The 20449-nt window shown below is 37.7% G+C and overlaps 1 protein-coding gene across 2 annotated transcripts; it reads right to left on the bottom strand.

Moving 5' to 3' along the window:
• Window positions 1–1394: 1394 nt before the first annotated feature.
• On the bottom strand, window positions 1395–20210 carry NOL11 (nucleolar protein 11). Of its 2 annotated transcripts, XM_036837777.1 has the most exons (18): window positions 19970–20210; window positions 17596–17709; window positions 17418–17474; window positions 16021–16169; window positions 14447–14504; window positions 13982–14126; window positions 12107–12295; window positions 9153–9229; window positions 7865–7988; window positions 7282–7370; window positions 6370–6444; window positions 5738–5922; window positions 5461–5586; window positions 5076–5306; window positions 4549–4627; window positions 3935–4027; window positions 1971–2078; window positions 1395–1811 (listed from the first exon to the last, which is right to left on the bottom strand). In XM_036837777.1, exons 1-18 carry the CDS (start codon window positions 20108–20110, stop codon window positions 1695–1697), a joined length of 2157 nt encoding a protein of 718 aa, XP_036693672.1. In that variant the 5' UTR covers window positions 20111–20210; the 3' UTR covers window positions 1395–1694. The 2 variants fall into 2 exon arrangements, with proteins under 2 accessions (XP_036693672.1, XP_036693673.1); XM_036837778.1 differs by lacking the exon at window positions 4549–4627 and having other exon boundaries at window positions 3935–3986; window positions 19970–20157.
• Window positions 20211–20449: the final 239 nt, after the last annotated feature.

Below are 20449 nucleotides of genomic sequence, written 5' to 3'. Positions count from 1 at the left end.
GCTTTCTCTAGTTGTGGCGAGCGGGGGGCTACTCTTCGTTGCGGTGCGCGGGCTTCTCATTGCGGTGGCTTCTCTTGTTGCGGAGCACGGGCTCTAGGTGCAGGGGCTTCAGTAGCTGTGGCACGCGGGCTCAGTAGTTGTGGCTCGCGGGCCCTAGAGCACAGGCTCAGTAGTTGTGGCACACGGGCTTAGTTGCTCCGTGGCATGTGGGATCTTCCTGGACCAGGGCTCGAACCTGTGTCCCCTGCTTTGGCAGGCGGATTCTCAACCACTGCACCACCAAGGAAGCCCCATGAAGTTCAAAGTTTTAAGAAAAGCTTAGGAACCCACAATTTTATGTCTGGGTGCCTGTAAGTAATTCTTAAATGGTTCACAGAAAAGATAAAAAGAGGATAAACATAGTGGAGACTTGTATTTTTCATTTCTGCTGAGAAGTACTGTATCACTTAGTTTAAATTGTCTGAGCAAAAGGTCCCACTTAAAGTGAGCGTAACTATTAATATATGCTGCTATCTTTGGTATTTCTTTTCTCTCAGATTAAAGAGAGATTAAGAATGACTAAGGAATTAACACAACATTGTAAATCAACTATACTTCAATAAAATAAATTTTAAAAAAATGACAAGGGAGAACCTGTTTGTTAACTGCAATAGTTGTAACTAAAGTTTACAGAGTGCCTGACCTAAATGAAGCCTTTCTCTAATGCACGTTAAGTTGAGCCATCAGGATTCTGTATAACATGGGCTCTAGAACCACACTTGAACTTATACTATGTGCTAGAATTTACAGGAATTTGAAATATATATATATTGCAACCTTTCACGTTAAAAGAGGTTTCAAAATGATCTACTCAACAGAGACTTTCATAGCTCATAAATGTTTCAAGTCACTCTTGGGAAACTTAGTTCATCACCTGAAAAAGTGATTTCACTTTTAACAAAAATAAATTTGAGTTTATTTTTAAGAAACAAAAGCATCCATTTCTTCTACATAAAGCCTTTCGTTTGTCCTAAACCCGAGTTAAAACAGGAAATTCTATGGTCAATCAACCTATAATACTATTTTCAGAAGAGACTTTTTTTTTTTACTATCTACAAATATATTTCTATAACTGAATTTAGCATCCTAATCACAGAGGTAATCTGAGGGATAATGTTCAAGCCCTGGGTATGTAAGAAGGTAGTGCAAGGAGGTAAAGAACGGGAGACTATGGCAGGAGATAAGCACATTCGTGTACAAGGTCCCTTCCCACCCTGCCTGTGGAAATGCCCTCTTCTGTCCCCCATGAACACAGATGAGCTGGGACAGCTTCTGACTCTGATAAAACCATGTTTTTCCTAGAATCACTGTTTCTTCAATGGTGGTTTTTTATTAAAAGAAGAACTATTCAAATGGATGGTAAGAAATTCAACTTTTATCAATACACAAATAAGTTTACTTAAAAACACCTCCGTTACATATTTTTAAAAGTTTCAGAATCTCTCCCCACCAGTGTCCATAAGCTAGAATAGGTTCACGTGAAACCTGCAGTCCGGCCTAGGAGAATCAATAAGTGATGGTCTAGGTACTTGCTCAGACATTTCTCTTGTCACCGAAGAGACAGTCACAAACAAAACACATCTCTTGCCTGGTTGAGTAGGAAGAATCCACATAAAAGAGCTTCATAAAACGTCTATGAAGGAGAACTGGTAATATCAGAAGAGTTCCAGCACTTCAATTGAATATAATTCTCTATTAGTCTTTTCTTGATTTAATTTCTGTAGCTCACGAAAACTTACTTCAATCTTGTTGAGCTCAGAACAAATGCTTATCTAAAGAAAAAAGTTCCAAAATAACTTTTACCATAACTTGTACATTTGAATAAATCCTCCACAATTACTTAGGGCTATTCCAAGAAAAATTTTAATAAATTATAATTTTGGTGCTTCTTGGTTACAAACAGAATTCAGTATGTATCAATAATTACATACCTGGGATTTCACAAACTTGTAAAGACTTAACAGTAGCCTTTTTGCTTCTGGTAGCATTACCACAACAGTAAAATTAGCATCTAGAAGTAGACATATCCAATCCATAATCTGAAGATAAACAGGAAAAGGAGCTAAGATTTTAAATTTAATTTTAGGTTAATTCATTTTACAAAGTCCATAATAATATCAAACAGTTATAAGAAAAAATAAGTCTTCTTTACAGAAGTCTGAACGTTTTAGAGATGAAGGAATTTCTCAGCAATCTAAAAAGCCTCTTTTCTGCTTTTATACTTGTCATTTTACAAGCATAATTGGATCTTTTCCATCAGATTAATCAGTAAAAAGAAAGTCACAGTGATATTTAATCCAAGGGAGAGCTAGCACTTTTTATTTTAAAATTCTTGATAACTACTAGCAGCTACAAAAAAAAGAACCCACTCATCTCCTATTCTGAAATATACACTATGACCCAAGAATAAGGTGTCCTGTATTATAGATAAGCTACCAAGAACTAAAATAAAGTTATTACTATACATTTATTAAAGTATCCTATGTAGTCTACACCTTCAAATGGTGTTGTTAACATGTAAATATCACTGTCATGAAAAAGCATTAAGGAAACCAATTATCCATTTGCAGGAAGAGGGGAAAGCTGATCCCTATGTAACTCTCTACACCAAAATAAACTTTATATGTATCAAAGAGTTAGACAAAGAAAAGGAAAAGAAATGTACTAGGGAAAGACAGGGCGGCTATTTTTACACTCTTAGAGTGGGAAGGGCCTTAAGCATGGCATACCCAAAAAGAAGCCATAAAGGAAAAGCTTAACAATTCTGACAGCATGAAAATTAAAAACTCATCTATGGCAAAAATTACACTAAAGCAAGTAAAAAAGAGTGATAGGAAAAAAGTATTTGTAATACACTTCATAGAAACAGACTAATTTCTCTTAATATACAAAGAATAATTTATAAGGCAAAATGAAAAAGACAGGAAATGCAATAGAAAAATTGGACAAAGAACCTGATTAGGCAGTACACAAAAAGGAATATAAATTGGCAAGAAATGATGGTCCACCTTTCTTATTATCAAAGAAATGCAAATTAAAATAAAACACTTATTTGTTACCTACTTGACTAGCAGAGAGTAAGGTCTCAGATCTTGGTGGCCACAGTACCTCTTGTCACAACCCTTTGGAAAGGTAGCCTGGCATTTTCGAAACTAAAAATGCATGCACCCTTTATCCAGTAATTTCACTAATGGGAATTTACCCAACAGGTGTTCTCTCATAATATGCAAGAATATTTGTATAAAGATGCTCACTGAAAGTTTGTTTACAATAGCAAAAAACTGTAAGTAATTTAAATGCCAATCAATAGGGGACTAACAAATTAAGATTTTCTATAAAATCAAATAGTATGCAGTGGTTAAAAAGAATGTGGCAGATGTATATAGCCTGATTCAGAAAATGTGTAAAATGTAGCTAGCAATGAGTGAAAAAAAACAAGCTGCAGAATAGCATGCACATGATCTAATTTGCATTAGAAAGACAAGAGAAAGATAAGTTAAGGTACAGAAAGCAAATTTCTAGACATAAATGCAACTCTTAGTATTGGTTATCTCTAAGAGGGACTTGGGATTATTAGGTTACTAGGAGGACACTTATTATCACTCTCTCCCAACGAAGCTGAGGAAATTCTTGAAAAGGGTCACAATAAAGAATCAGGAATTTAAGATGAATTTAAGTTCCTTAGTATAGCATTATGGCTCTAAAAAAGCCATCTACCAAATTGAGTGATCCACTCCAGTGGTTTGTGTACTTGGTGAGGGAGGAGGGTCGTAGGAACCACGAGACAGGGAGAAATCAGTTCCTGGATTCCAGATTCTGATACTATATACATAAAACCTTTTTTTTTTTAACATATTTTTCCCAGCATCAGATCAAAATAAAAAGATTACCTCACCTGGTTCAGGGTTGGAGGGTGTATTCCAGGAAGAGTCATAGTAGCATTTTCACTACACTTCAGATAAAGGAAATACAAATACTGGAGAAATAGCTAGGTGGGGCGGAGAAAAGAACAATCACTTTGATAGAAAAATTTTCTTTACGTAAAGCTAACAAAGAGACTGGAGAGAATTTTAAGAGGCTACTGAATTTAACTGTACATCAAACAAATATGCTAGACATCAGGGGACACAAAAATGAATCAAATGCACTCCCTGCCATCAAAGAAGAGTTCATTTGGTTTGGGAGGGGTGGGTGAGGAGCTTATTTTGTTTGTAAATAATAAGTAGAGAAGACAGAATCCTTCTCCGGGCAATTCTTTTTAGTTCCTACTCGTTTCTAACTTAGATGGATGAACCCGGCCTTCGGGTTTGGCACCAGGAACACGTCAAGCTCTGCCTCCCCCAGGTCACTCTAGTCTCCCAAGCACGATTTTTCACCTTGAGGGCTGGGAAACCTCTTACTCAGATGAAAGAACTTTATAACCTTTCGAATGCCCTAGAAGCTGGGTAGAGTTAAGGAGCAACACTTAACCCAGAAATAAAATCCTGTAGGATTCGTAAGAACACTCACAGTGATGTGTTGTGCTGGGATGTCCTTCAAATGAGGCAGAAGAAACGTCTCGCTATATGCTGAATGAAGAATTGCGTTTCTACTCGGGAATAAAGGAAAATCTCATTTCAACCAATAAAGGCTTTTCTACTGAAATAATGAGTAATTCCCTTCCCCAGTAACATTTTTCTAAATTTATACAAAAGTTCTACTTTTCTAGAAGAGTGCTATCACTGAACATTCTCCTCGTCACTAGAGATCATCTGGAATACTTTGCTATTATAGATAATTGGTGTTTATTCAGTATACTGATTTTTAGAAGGGATAGAGCTTCTATCTTAGTACAGCTTCTTAAATAAGAAGGTTTAAGTAAGTTGTTTGAACACAGCATTGAATGTAATCCATTTTCAAGCAGAAACTGAAAAAAACTGAAAGAAAGAAAAGGAAAAAACCACCTTAAATTATCTAATTACCCCTTAGTTTTTGCTTGGCATTTGACTACATCCCTGGGAAAGAGACAATACAAGGGAAGCTGTTCCAAAGGATACAGTAGCGCTGCTCTTTTCCCTGTAACAGGGCAGGAAGTGCTCTCCTCCGCTGCAGCCTGAGGCTTCTCAGTCAACTCCTGAGCACAGTTCTCACAGTTATCTTCTTCAGGATTGAAACCATTTTGAAGAATTTCAGTTTGTTCTTCTATTTCCCCATCTTGTATAATAGCAGTATAGTCAGAAACTGACTCCATATTGATATCTGTTTCTTGAAGACTGTCATCACCAATGCTATCATGTTAATTGAAAGCAGGAAATAATTCTTATCAGTAGTTGAACTTACTGGAAAATTTTTCATTTTCTAAGCCTTCAAAGTTTTAGAAATAAAATAAAACAATAGATTTAAAATGCAGTGAAAGAAAAGGAGCATCAGCTCCTAACTTACCTCAAGAAAATTTTTAAGCAAGCGCAGGTGACTGACTCAGGGATGTCAGGGAACTGCTGTAGGCAGAGCTGTAGGATCTGCACATCTGTCTTTTCTAAGGCAAACTCCATTAAGCCAGGGCACAAGCTAAGACCAAAAACATGAATCATTTTTATATATTAAGAAACTCTCAATTGCAAATAATTCATAAGGCTTTTTCAGAGTATGAAAATCAGAACTGCAAAAAACAAGGTCAAAAGAGTTATGCGTATAAAGTTTGGTGTACAGAAACATTTACCTGTAAGAAAGCACACGCGTTTGGATAAGCTGCATCAGACAGTTCCGAGGATAAAATGATGGTTCTGCTTTACATCTTCCCAGAAGTCCTATTACTACGTCCCCAATAATAGTATGAAAGTCAGGGGTCCGCTTAACAGCCAAAAATTTACGTAATTCTACTTCAATATGTTTTTCTGAATCTTTCTGAAAGGGCAGAAGTAAAGAGTTCAGTGTGGTACATTAATAAACGTTGCTCTGCACTTAAAAGTTCCTAGCTTAACATCGTCTTAAATCACTAACAGCATTCATGCATTCCTGTGAAACTGGAGTTGATACTACAATTTACTGCACAAAGACAAAATACAAAGAAAAAAAAACTCAAGGATTTAGAAATCAAAATTTCTAAGAAGCTAAATTGCAAACATTCAATGCAAAGGTGAATGAGATATGAGGCCACCACCATCACACTGATCTCACAAAATGCTTAGCGAGAGTCAAATAAGCCAAAGCATCACTCTGACAACCTCAATATACTATACAAATGTTAGCCATAGCTCTAAAAATGATCACAAGAGGAAGACAATAAAAAGTACATAGGATTTCTTTTAACCATGAGTTGACTTTTCGTATTTCTAATATTTTAAAATTTACCTGTACGGCTGCTAAGAGTTGTGTGGATGGTGGAACCTCCGGCTGTACACTCGCTTCAATTTTCCTTCTCCTTAACTGGAATTCAGTAAATTGATTAGGATCTCAAAACAACACAAAAGATGCAATAGACATTTAGAAGAATATAAAATATCCCAAAGAGACTGGCACACTTTTGCTCTAATCACAAACTTTTTTTTTTTTTAATTTATTTATTTTTGGCTGCACTGGGTCTTTGTTGCTGCGCGCGGGCTTTCTCTAGTTGTGGCGAGTGGGGGCTACTCTTCATTGCGGTGCACGGGCTTCTCATTGCGGTGGCTTCTCTTGTTGCGGAGCACGAGCTCTAGACATGTGGGCTTCAGTAGTTGTGGCATGCGGGCTCAGTAGCTGTGGCTCACGGGCTCTAGAGGACAGGCTCAGTAGTTGTGGCGCAGGGGTTTAGTTGCTCCAGGGCATGTGGGAACCAGACCAGGACTCGAACCCGTGTCCCCTGCATTGGCAGGCGGGGATTCTTAACCACTGCGCCACCAGGAAAGTCCATTCACAAGCTTTTTTAGGGTTTGGTTTTCTTATAGTGAAAAGTGGGTCTATTTCAACTTTTAACTTAAATGTCTTTAAGGTTTTCAGGTTTTCATTTTTTAATAAATAAAATCTCTATACTCAGGAAGGTATTATTACTAATTGCAAACTGGTCCATTTTTACACCTGGGTCTTACACACATGCCCATAAAAACTACTAGATGACATGTGTCACTTTCGGATAAGGGCTGTCAGGTTACTGGGTTCAAGCTTCAAATCACCCCAACATTAAGAGCAAGTTTTAAGAGTTGTACAAATGTGAATTATTAAAATAATTCAGCCTTTTCTGTTTTTTAACATCCGTAGTAACATTTCTATTTCAACTACCAAACTTACGATTCTCTTTGACTGCTCTGAGTTCTGAGATCCAAGTCCATATCCCTGTGATGTTTCCCAGTTTACAAAATGAGTCATGGCATGAATGTCTAAGAAAACACAAAACACACAATTTCTGGAATTTTCTGACCTATTGGTATTTACCCAGCCAATCAATCAAACAAAGAACAATAAAACAACCACCACTCATGCACAATTCAAGAGCGGCTTTAAAGTCCATTTCATTCTACCAATAACCTCAGATCAGTAAATCATAATATCCTAAAAGGCTATGTGCCCAACAGATGAGGCCACTGGTAAACCAAGGAGGGAAAAAGCATTACTGATTTTGTCTGCAGGACTTTCCCGTTGCCCCTAAAGTCAGAACACTGGTGTTCAAAACGCAGCGTAGCTCTTTAACCTGCAGCAGTGTCTGCAGTGTGGACTGTTCCCAAGGTAGCTTCCTGGACCAATAAAATCTGAACGAACACTGGCAAATTTCAACATTAAGAACAGGTTATGCAAACCGATAGCTGTGAAAATCTACATATCAAACTAGAAGTTTATAAAATGGTTTTTAGTAATAAAACATTTAAGTTCCTACCTGGATCTTGACTATGCTTGAGTTTTCCAAGAGCACCTGCTAATGATGACACCTCACACTTGTATGGGATTACAGTTAGAAATTTTCCATGTAGCATAAACAAATTTTCCCCATGATACCAGAGCTACAAAAAAGTTATCAAAAATGTAAGCAACCCTTTTTCTCTTCTAAGATCTGATTCAACAAAGCCATATAACTTATAACAATAACTTGTGGTGGAAGTAATCTTAATATAACAGAAAGAATAAGGTGAAGTTAAGCAACTTTCCAGAATAATCTCATATGTTCAATTTATTAATTGAGGTAGGTTTACAAAGCTCTTATTTTTGCCCATGTCTGAATAAAGTGTAATTTAAAGATAATTTCTTTTGACTCATAAAAATTTGATCAACACATATATTTAAAATAAATGAATTGTTTAAAATATTGTAAGTATTACACATCTATTAACGTGATACTCACAAAGGCTATTGTAACACAGGCAAACTGTTTTGATGTACGAAATGAAAAAAGCAGAATTTAACACTGTTTCTATCTCATGATCTCAATTATAAAATTGTAAAACTGAGACAGGTATATGAACAAAAAGCTCAAAGGAACATGGAAATCAAAAGTGAAGTTTGTTAGAGCAGTGGAATTGTGAACGGCTAATTTTGTGAAAATTACTTGTTTAAATATAAATTAGAATTCTATGCTAAGAAACATAGTCTCCTTATCGTCTAATTACAATGATCAAAAACATCCTATATCTTGATGTATTCATATCTTATATTCACTAAACAACCAGTACTTACTGAGTACCTTTGTTAAGCACTGAAGATATGATGGAGAACAAAAAAGACAAGGTCCCTTGCCTCAGAAAGTTTATAGTCTGGTCACCTTAAATTTTAATTCTTTAACTATTCTTATGTAATTCCATGATAACATTTAACATATAACCTAAAAGACTAATTTATTAGGCAAAGTAACAGCCCTTGGATATAGTTCAAAATACAAAAGTAAAAAGATCAAACCAAAGTGAGATTAAAAAGTTTTATTAACTAGCTAACTGTTCTCTCCTGATCTAAAATTAGCTTATAATTTAGTCTTTTGAAAGTGACAAACATAAGGAAACTATAAAAACAATAACCAAATTAAATATAATCTTGCAGGTAGAAAATATTTCTTAATTTATTTTAATCAAAACTGACAAAATATTTAGATCCGAAGAGGTCTCTTCCCTGACAGTCTATTTGTCAGACACAAAAATAAGTACATTTGAAAAACACCCCAAAGTGCAAAAACTTACTTGACCGCTGGTCCCTTGTGGTAACTCTTTTGAAGCCTGTAGTGTTTGAAATTTTGTATTCCATATGGAGAGGCATTCTGTAAAATAAGACATACAAATTCAGAAGTTGGGACTTCCCTGGAGGTCCACTGGTTAAGACCTCCACGCTTCTACTGCAGAGGGTGCGAGTCTGATCCCTGGTCGGGGAACTAAAGATCCCACATGCCTCGTGGTGCGGCCAAAAAATTAAAAAAAAAAAAAAAGTCCAAGTTCAGAAGCCAGCCAAATATAAATATATGGTGCTGGGGGTGCGGAGAAGGGAGGGAGGGAGGAGGGAAGTCATAGTTAAACACATAGGTCTTGCTTTATTAAGAATAAAAATGAGTAATGAAGACAGAAATTCACAGAAGAAGTGGACACATGTGCAGGCAGGAGGCATATGGGAATCTGTGTACCTTCCCCTTGATTTTGCTGTGAACCTTAAACTTCTCTAAAAAAATAAGGCATTTTTAAAAAAAAATTAATGAATTTTCTATTGAAGTACAGTTGTTGCACAATATTACATAAATTACAGTTGTACAATATAGTGATTCACAATTTATAGTTATTATAAAATACTGGCTTATTCCCCATGTTGTACACATATTCTTGTAGCTTATTTTATACATAATAGTTTGTACCTCTTACTCCCTCCCCTACCCCTATCTTGCCCCTCCTCCCTTCCCTCTCCCCACTGGTAACTACTAGTTTGTCCTCTGTATCTTTGAGTCTGCTTCTTCTGTTTTATTCACTAGTTTGTTGTACTTTTTAGATTCCACATATAAGTGATGTCATACAGTATTTGTCTTTCTGTGTCTGACTTATTTCACTTAGCATGTCCTCCAAGTTCATCCATGTTGCCGTAATGGCAAAATTTCATTCTTTTTAATGGCTGAGTAGTAGTCCATTATATCTATATGTATGCACACACACACACACAAATATATATACACACATACATATATACACACCCACACCACTTCTTTACCCACTCATCTGTTGATGGACACTTAGGATGCTTTCCTATCTTGGCAATTGTAAATAATGCTGCTATGAACACTGGGGTCCAGGTATCTTTCTGAATTAGTTTTTGTTTTTTTCAGATATATACCCAGGAGTGAAACTGCTGGGTCATATGGTAGTCCTACTTTTAGTTTTTTGAGAAACCTCCACACTGCTTTCCACAGTGGCTGCACCAATTTACATTCCCACCAACAGAGTACGAGGCTTCCCTTTCCTCCACATCCTCGCCGACACCTATTATTTGTGTTCTTTTTGTTGACAGCCACTCTGACAGGTGTGAGGTGGTATCTCATTGTGGTTTTGGTTTGCATTCCCCTGATGATTAGCGATGTTGAACATCTCTTCATGTGTGTGTTGGCCATCTGCATTTCCTCTTTGGAAAAATGTCTATTCAGTTCTTCTGCCCATTTTTCAATTGGGTTGTTTGTTTTTTTGACTTTGAGTTGTATGAGCTGTTTATATATGTTGGATATTAATCCCTTATCAGTCATATCATTTGCAAATATTTTCTCCCATTCAGTAGGTTGTCTGTTCGATTTGTCGATGTTTCTTTTGCTGTGCAAAAGCTTTTAAAATTTAATTAGGCCCCATTTGTTTATTTTTGTTTTTATTTCCTTTGTGTTAGCAGACAGATGCAAAAAACTATTGCTGTGATTTATGTCAGAATGTTCTGCCTATATTTTCCTCTTAAAAAAATAAAGTCAATACAGATGCTGCTATGGAAGGCTCTCTATGATATCTCAGGTGAGTGGATAAATTAAGGTGTACAACAGAGGATATGGTATGCTACCATTTGTGTAAAAAGAGGAAGAAAAATAACTAGTAGTATTTGCATATATTAAAAAAAACTCTGGAAAGAGACATGGGAAACTTTACTGAGGTTAGTGAATTTTTTGGGGGTTAAAGCAGGAACTAGAGAGGGAGAATGGGGGTTGAGAGAGGAGAAGCATAGCTTGGTAAAGTGGTTAAAAGCCAGGACTTAAGAGTGGTAAGATATATGGCGTAAGAGTCAACCTGCTTGGGTTGAACCCTAGTTCCACTACTTAGTTACCTAACATCTCAGTTTCTCATTTGTAAAATAAGGGTGATAATAACTGGACTTTCTCTCATAGGGTTGTTGGAGGATTAAATGACACAAATAATGAAATAATACAAGTAAAACACCTGGCACAGGACAGTATGCTGTAAGTGGTAGCTCCTAGCTTAAAAAGAAGAAACAAAACAAAATACACAAGGATGGCCATATCAAGTTTGTAGTCAATAGGGAGCCTGGCCTGAATAAAGCGGAGAGTTCTTGCTTTGAAACTGGGAGAAGAGACTGAAAAACGTGGACAGGGTCTAGACTGTGGCGAGAGTTGAATGCTAAACCATAGATTTGGAGTTTTATCGTGTAGGCTGGGAGACCCCAATCTTGCACTGGCCAGGTACAACTGTGTCCTTCATGACAGACTACAATTGTGTGTGTGGAGGGGTGCTTGGGGGTGAGGAGGTGAGGTGATGATGAAAATCCTGCTCTGAAGTCACAGAGACAAAAGGCACATTAGTAGTCCCCAAATTTCAAGCTGTCCAAGACTAATGAATTTATATTCTGCTAAAATGTCAGCAAGGTATGAATTCAATCCTCTACTGCAAGTCTTACCAATGTTTCCAATGCCTACAGGCTGGCACAGATATCTGCAGTTTTTATTTAAGACACTGGTGACAAGCAAGGTAGTGAGTGATATAGGAAATGTTTTAGAGAAACTGATCAAGGCAAGATGAAATCAAAGACCTGTTCAAGAATTAGGAAGCTACAGTGAAAAAGAGAATGAATTAGGGTGGTAATAAATGAATGAAAAAGAAAGAGGAGACTTAAAAGTACACTTTGATGGAAAAAATCCAAAGGACTTCTTAACTGATTGGATTTTAGTTACCCTTAGAAGCTGATAGTGGTGGTCCCAGGACTGCTACGTGATCTTGGTCCAGGATAGTGAGTGCAACACCACTTCGAGCACTGCCAGACACCACGGACTTGAGCAACAGTGATCGAACTACCCTCTGATTTTTTTCTGGGTCACCTGGATGTATTGGTATCAAGGTTTCATATACACATCCATCAGAGCCTGTTGGAAACAAGTATTTATTGTTCATTATTGGATAAATGATAGTTCTATATCTGTTACAGTTAAATGTACTAAATTGTTTATAAGATTTTACCAATTTGATAGAGAATCCAACCAGAAAAATAAACAAATGTAATAATCACATGACTCTATGCTTTCCCATAAAGAATATACTACAGGGGCTTTCCTGGTGGCGCAGTGGTTGAGAATCTGCCTGCCAATGCAGGGGACACGGGTTCGAGCCCTGGTCTGGGAAGATCCCACATGCTGCGGAGCAACTGGGCCCGTGAGCCACAACTACTGAGCCTGCGTGTCTGGAGCCTGTGCTCCGCAACAAGAGAGGCTGCGATAGTGAGAGGCCCGCGCACTGCGATGAAGAGTGGCCCCCGCTTGCCGCAACTAGAGAAAGCCCTCGCACAGAAACGAAGACCCAACACAGCCAAAAATAAATAAATAAATTAATTAAAAAAAAAAAAAAAAGAATATACTACAAACCTAAAGTTGAGGGAGGAGAAATATTAATAAAAATCTCAGTAAGAAATGTCATGATAGCCATGAAATAAAAATTGTAAATATCTGTAATAACTTAGAATATGAGGGGACTGCCAGGAGTACAGACAATTCAGTCAGTAAAAGGCTGTATCTCTTACTAGAAATTAATTAGCATCCTGGTCTAAATATTACATTTCTTGTTACTCCAGCACCCTAAAACCCTATTAAATTGCTGCGTTTTGTAGGTCAATTGTATTTTTGGCAATTTCATGTGGTTCTAGCTATGTTACATGAAGATTTTATGACCCTTTGGTTCAGATTCCCTTACTTCAATGTTCAAAAGCTAAAACACAACTCACAAACTTCTGTGTAACAATAAATATGTCCTATAGGCTAAACTTTAAGAAAACCAGTCCCTCTTAAGCAAAGGTATTAAGCGGATTCCAATGACACTCTAGACATGATAAACGAAGGGAGCCTTTTTCTTAACAGCCACTGCAAACGTTTGTACATTGAAAAACTTCACAAAGATTTTAAACTGTGATAACATGAAAATGTTTCCTATATACTGCTGTTTCTTCCTCCCTTAACCTTCCCAAAACAACTTCAAAAGAAGCCATAAACGGCTGGGGGGAGAAGACCACAAAGGCATTTTTGCCCCCTAGATGCATAAGACTGGGATTAAACCTTAGAGCATTAGGTAGAGGTAAACTCCAAGGCATTAAAAAAAAAATCTGTAAAATGGTGGCTAGTAGAGTACAAGACTGCTCTGTTAGTGTCCTTTTACCCACCTGTCTCTGTCACTGTTCAAAGAATGGCACACTATAGGTTGGAAAAGAGGAATGGGGAGTTCATGCAGTACCAACCTTAGGTATTTCATGGTTCACTAATAATAATATAAAAAAAACTGGACTTATCATAATAAAGAGTGATTTTTCCTTTTTTATTGGTATTATATTATTTATTGCTTATGATAAAATTTTAAGACATAAAATTTACCTGCAGAGAATTACTGACCTAATGCATGACTAGACATGGCAAAATGCAAAAAGTGAAGGCATAAATGCTTGTAAGGAAGCATGGAAAGGGAAATACTACAACAGAAAACTGTAAAAACTGAAGACTCGAACTTAAAACACTATCCTGTAATACCCCTTTATTTATAAACTCTGAAAGTTAAAAAAAAATACTTACTTAATGACATCAGAGAGATGAATTTCCGATACACAGATGCACTAAAACTCTGTGCAGCCGATTTTTCTTCTTGTCCAAGTAAAAGTGTGTATTTGCTTAGGATACGTGAGTTAAACTTTTGTACATAAGCAAAGTAATTTCCATGCTGGAAAAAAAAAAAGGTTATTTTACTTTAAAAGTATTCCCATTTCCACCGACTATATTTAAATGTTGAGACCAGTTGTTGGCCCACTGTAATTACTTTAATGAGTGCTTAAAAACCTCTTGTCCAATTAAATTTAAAAAGTTATAAAAAGTATTTCTTTAATTCAGGCATAGAAATAATTATTACTAATAGATTTTTCAGTATTTTAAATATATAAAAATTTTCTGAAAGAAATACTAAAGTCCAATTTTAGTTTTAAAAATCATACAGATGACTCTGAAATGCCACAAAATGGGCCAGGAATTAAAGGTATCGCTTACTTTTTCAGTAATAAAAATCAGCACAGGATGCCTAAATACCATAAAAAACTTTGTCCACCTAAAAAAAGAAAAAGAAAAATTATAAAATGCAAAATCACCAGTTAAGAGAAACACATCATCAATCTAAATTTAAGAGATTATCTTTTATTACATATTTTTTAGAGCCAGAGAGGTAGCAGAGAACACTTAATTCAGTGTTTCAAAATATCTACCATGGGGACCTAGAAGGCATTCCTCTGTCAAACGCATCTCTGGATTAAAGGCAAGTTGCTGAGCTTCCCAGAACTTTAAAGACAATAACGTGAACTATAAAGTACCAAGGGTGTGTAAGACAAGATGCGGTGTTCCCCAAACTTAATTGACCCACCCCTCCTTTTTTCAGAGTCATTTTGGGGCCTCGTGTTCTCAGGAAAACATTAGCATCTCACCTGCCTTCTTCAAGTGACAGCGGGAACTGAGGCATAGGGAGGGTAAGGGGCCTGTAACCAAGGCTGCACAGCCATTTTCTGGCAAAGTGGGGATTAGAACCCAGATTCTCTACCTATATCTTTTTGTGTAAAGATTTCCTCCAAACACAGTTGCTCACACTTTAGAGGCATTCACTGAGTCTAAGATATAACTGGTCACCGTCCACATTGTTCAGTGACTATGTACAAGTCTTTGCTTGGACCTTTAAAGATTTAGTTTGCATCAGGTGGGCCTGGAGGGGCAGCAAGTTAACCAAACAGGAAATGGGATGAAAGAATAGGGATTGGATAGATGTAAAACTGTGAGATTTCCTTCTATCATTTGTGCGAGTCATTTCCCAAGTTTTATTCCAGAATCTGGGAAAGCAGAGGTCTCAAAGCACTATCCTGATTCCACTAACAACAAGCTGCACATTTCTTCAGGCGAAAGGGTTCTGACCTTGGCAGTCAGGGCTATATGACAGAAGATTCTGGTCTTGTGGGATTACTCACTTAATTTTCAAATAACTGACTATTCAGTTCGGTTATTAGGACAGGACTCATTTGGCCCCAGTTTCCTCAATCACTTATCACGCCAGAGGCTTTTGAGGGATGTTATTTTGGCTACTATCTTACAGACAGTTTTCAATCAGCTTACTTTTATCATGTTTATAATCAAAATACTTTTGAACAAGGCAAAGAATATTATAAAAAACACAGAGTGCATTTTCTTTTTGGTTAAAAATTACAAGCATTAGGGGCTTCCCTGGTGGCGCAGTGGTTGAGAATCCGCCTGCCAGTGCAGGGAACACAGGTTCGATCCCTGGTCTGGGAAGATCCCACATGCCGCAGAGCAACTAAGCTCCTGCGCCACAACTACTGAGCCTGTGCTCTAGAGCCCGTGAGCCACAACTACTGAGCCCACATGCTGCAACTACTGAAGCCCACGCGCCTAGAGCCCGTGCTCTGCAGCAAGAGAAGCCACTGCAATGAGAAGCCCGCGCACTGCAATGAAGAGTAGCCCCCGCTCGCCGCAATTAGAGAAAGCCCGTGCGCAGCAACACAGACCCAACACAGCCAAAATAAATAAATAAATTTAAAAAAAAAATTACAAGTATTAGAACTTACTTAATCACTTCTTCATCAGAGATAACAGTTTCAATCTTCTGCTGGGGCTCTGCAAGCAAGGCCTCTAAACCACGAATGGCACCTTCCTTGAACAGCACCAAGGGTTCTGTCCCCTGTATCGAATGTATCCTATATACCTCAGCGGACAACTAGAAGAAAATAAAAACATTTAAATTTTTATTCTAAAGGAACTGCCACCTAATAGAATCAGGACATTTACAGAAGGCTTATATTTAAGGGACTGATTTGCTTTCATTTTTATTCAATTTTGTTTTATAATTATGTATGGTTCCAAAGTTAAATCTAAACATAAAATACAAAGTTAAATCTAACACAAAATACATTCAGAAGTCTAACTTTTGATCCTATTCTCTATCCTCTCCCCTGCTCACCCCCATAAGTAATCACTTTTATTCATTTTTGGTTTATCTTTCCACTGTAAATACTGGAGGTTAGGCTATAACCTGGGTCTCTCAAAACTGGAGGTGAGGAGAGGTACAAACAAAGGCACTAATGCAGTTATAAGCGGTTCTGGTATTAGAAAAAGAAAGATGCCATATATAAATACATGGGCCACACACACATATTTATATATGGGTGTGTGTGTGTATGTGTATATGTATGTATGTATGTACATATAGCCTGCAAGCCCAGGAAAAGAAGTTAACACCATATGTAGGATTAAAAAAAAAAAAAAACCCATTGTGTAAAATTCAGGATCGTGTTACTTCAGGGTGAACAAAATGCCTGGAGCCAGTGGGCAGCACAGGTAGCTGGCTAGAGGTTTCAAGGGTCCGGGTGACAACTGCGGTTGTATGTGAATCAGCTCTGTTGTGAACCACTTCTAAAATATGCCAATTGTATTTAGAGTTAGACATTTAGAACCATAAAGAACTTTCAAGATTAACCTAGTTAGAGAACTTCATTTTATAAGAAAAAGTTAATTAACATACTTTAGGTCATTAGGAGAAAAGGCACAGTTAGTTAGTCATGGTTCTTTTTCACTGCAGTATGTGCCACTTTTAAAATGTATAATGCCTGAAACTTGCAGGGTCTGTTCTACCTATTTTAAGAAAGGGAACAATGAAGTTCATTTGCTCTTGCAAGGGACACACCACAAACATTTAAACTCATGGAAATAACTATAAATGTATCATTCATGAATTATTTAAGTCCTCAACCTCATATGAAAATAACATCATGTCACATTTTCTAACATATTAACTCATAAATTGAGACATTTTACTAAGATATACTGTACGATAGCTAGAATGAAAAACTGGTTATAACCTTTATGTCATGTTCACAGACACTTTAAGATAAATAACTGCTACATTACAAATTATTCCGTCTCACCAATAAACTAAATAAATATGTTGGAAAATCCAAAGACTTACTGTCGCTTTAAATACTTTATCCAGGTTTACGTCTTCATTATTCCATATTCTCAAGACCTGAAATAAAAACATACAACTTAAAAAAGCATTCCAATTTCGATTTACATACAACATGAATAGTTAATAAATCAAAATTTGATTTGTTTTGTATATATTATATAAAAATTTTAGAACTCACCTTATTATCATGGACAACAATATACTCTCCAGTTTGAAAGTTGCACACAGCTGGACATGTTATAATTTGACCTTGTTTCACTGACCAGCTCCCCAAGGGTTTCTGATCAGAAACCTAATGAAATGAACATACAATATTCAAAAAGTCAGTCTCAGACATTAAAGCAATTAAATTTACATTCGAAAGAAATCATTAAAACGATAGTATTTAACAAATCTCCTAAATTAAAAAAATAGCTAGTCACAAAAAGACAAATACTACGTGGATTCCACTTAAGACAGAAAGTAGAATGGTGGTTGCCTGGGGTTGAGGAAATTGGGAGTTATTATTTAATGAGTACAGAGTTTCAGTTTTGCCAGATGAAAAGAGTTCTGGAGATGGATGGTGGTGATGACTACACAACAATGTGAATATATGTACTTAATACCCTGAACTGTACACTCATAGTCATTAAGATAGTAAATTTTGTTATGTGTACTTTACTGCAATTAAAAAAAAAACTTTAAAAGAGTAGTTAAAATGAAAATATAAGTTCCTAAAATGAAAAAAAGTAAATTAATATCGGCACTTTGATAATGAACAATATTAGTATATTTAAAAAATTGATGCAGTTGTGCCCTTGAACAGGGGCATGAGAAATAAGAGTAAGGATAGCTGGAATCATGCCAATTCTAATCAGCCACTCTATTCCTATGCAGGAACTGCAAAAAGTCCACTTGACAGCCAGCTAAAAACCAATGGTGTCTTCAGAAGCATCAAAAGAAGCAAACAGGATAGTACTGTTGGCAACCTGTTCCCCAAACTTCAAAGCAGACAGCTAGCTTTTTTTTTTTTAATTGAAGTATAGTTGCTGCACAATATTATATGTTACAGGTGTACCATCTAGTGATTCAGTTTTAAAGGTTATATACTGCACTTATAGTTATTATAAAATATTGGCTATATTCCCCCTGTTGTACAATATATCCTTGTAGCTTATTTTATACATAACTGTTTATACCTCTTACTCCCCTATCCCTATTTTGTCCCTCCCCCCTTCCCTGGCACCACTGGTAACCACTAGCTTGTTCTCTATATCTGTGAGTCTGCTTCTTTTTTGTTATAATCACTACTTTGTTGTAGTTTTTAGATTCCATACATAAGTGCTATCACAGTATTTGTCTTTCTCTGACTCACTTCACTTAGCATAATGCCCTCCAAGTCCATCCATGTTGCTGCAAACGGCAAAATTTCATTATTTTTTTAATGGCTGAGTAGTATTCCATTGCACATATATACACCACATCTTTATCCATTCATCTATTGATGGACGCTTAGGTTGCTTTCATATCTTGGAATGGAAGATAATAAATAATAATAAATAATGCTGCTATGAACACTGGGTGCATGTATCTTTTCTAATCAGTGTTTTTGTTTTTTGGGTTTTTTTGGGATATATACCCAGGAGTGAAACTGCTGGGTCATATGGTTGTTCTATTTTTAGTTTTTTGAGAAATCACCATACTGTCTTCCATAGTGACTGCACCACTTTACATTCCCACCAACAGGGTACAAGGCTTCTCTTTTCTCCACGTCCTCACAAACATTTATTTTTTTGTGTTCTTTTTGATGACAGCCATTCTGACAGGTGTGAGGTGATACCTCATTGTGGTTTTGGTTTTCATTTCCCTGATGATTACCGATGTTGAGATACCCAACAGAAAACTGTTCAGCAGCTCACATAAAAAGAATTACTTTCTAAGGAACCACTAAAAGCAAAGTTTAGAAAATGTGCTAAAGCAGTCCTTAGGTTAAATGGGGGCGGGGTGTGTAGACTTCAAGGGACGCAAATCCAGGATTCACAGGGTGAACCATAGCTGGCAACAGGTCACTCGGAATCAAGATGCCTACTAAGCTGCCAAGAAAGCAAAAAGCCAAAACAAAACACCGACAAAACTTTCCCCCCTAATGAGTGGGTAAGAAGTGTACGGACACAAGGCTAAAGCACTGTTCTGGCAGTGACATCTTCTCCCACCCAACCAATCTCCGTTCAACCCTTCTGCGGGCAGCTGGGCTGACAGAGACCCCAGAAGGGGATCTTAGCAAGGATATCTCCGGGAGATATGAAGCGAAAAGCACAGGTTTCCTTTCCTTTCCGAATGTAGCCCACGTGCACTTAGACGCTCTGCCGCCTGCAACTCGGAAATATGCCTCTCCGGGAGAACAACCGAGTCAGATTCTAGACCTCATTCAGCGTCCCGAAAAGGCCACAGCGGCTCTCCGCTAAGCCCGCTGCAAGATCTCTTTCCAAAGCTGTGAGAAACCTGAGGTTCCGGCTCCGAACTCAGAAAGGGGCGAGACAGCAGCGGGGGCGCTCCGATCCTATCGCTCTCACCTTATAGAGGATGACGGTCCTGCCGCTGTCCGTCACTAGAAACTGGTCTGTTTTGTCGCTCTGCTCCACTCCAAGGGGTCCGTCAGGCCCGGAACCCAGCGGTACCGCAGTCAACGTGAACCCTTCCTCCAAGGCTGCCATTTTGGTCCAACTTGCGGAAGGCCGCGCGTCCGTCCCGGCAGGCTTCGCGCTTTCTCTCGTGAGAACTAGATTAGTTCTCGCCGACTGGATTAGTCGCTCGCTAACTGAGATACCTGCTCGCGGAGCCTGCGACCTCTGGCGGGTGGAGATCGCTAGCGGCGCTGCGGACGCCGCGGGGTAGGCGGGGCCTGGAGTTTGCGTCTAGACTCCGCCTCCCAGGCCACGCCACCGAGTCCCGGTGTACTGCTCTAGACGGGAAAGAATGGGCGGGCGGGGGAGATCTTACCTGTTAGGTACTGCATCCGCTGCCCCTTATTCAGCTACGGACTTGAGAGGCTG

This window comes from Balaenoptera musculus, chromosome 20 (assembly GCF_009873245.2).
Source record: "Balaenoptera musculus isolate JJ_BM4_2016_0621 chromosome 20, mBalMus1.pri.v3, whole genome shotgun sequence".
NCBI classification, from domain to species: Eukaryota; Metazoa; Chordata; class Mammalia; order Artiodactyla; family Balaenopteridae; genus Balaenoptera; species Balaenoptera musculus.
Note: the sequence above shows the minus strand (reverse complement) of the source record. Positions and strands in the feature narration are given on the sequence as shown.

Bases quoted from the DNA above. Each gene is read 5' to 3' on its own strand.
- NOL11 (XM_036837777.1), bottom strand. From the start codon at position 20,110: ATGGCAGCCTTGGAGGAAGGGTTCACGTTGACTGCGGTACCGCTGGGT. The intron at 17,475-17,595 runs GTGAGTTCTAAA...TTTTTATTTCAG, and splicing joins TTGTTGTCCATGATAATAAG to GTCTTGAGAATATGGAATAA. The intron at 1,812-1,970 runs GTATGTAATTAT...TTTTTTCTTTAG, and splicing joins ACAAGTTTGTGAAATCCCAG to ATAAGCATTTGTTCTGAGCT.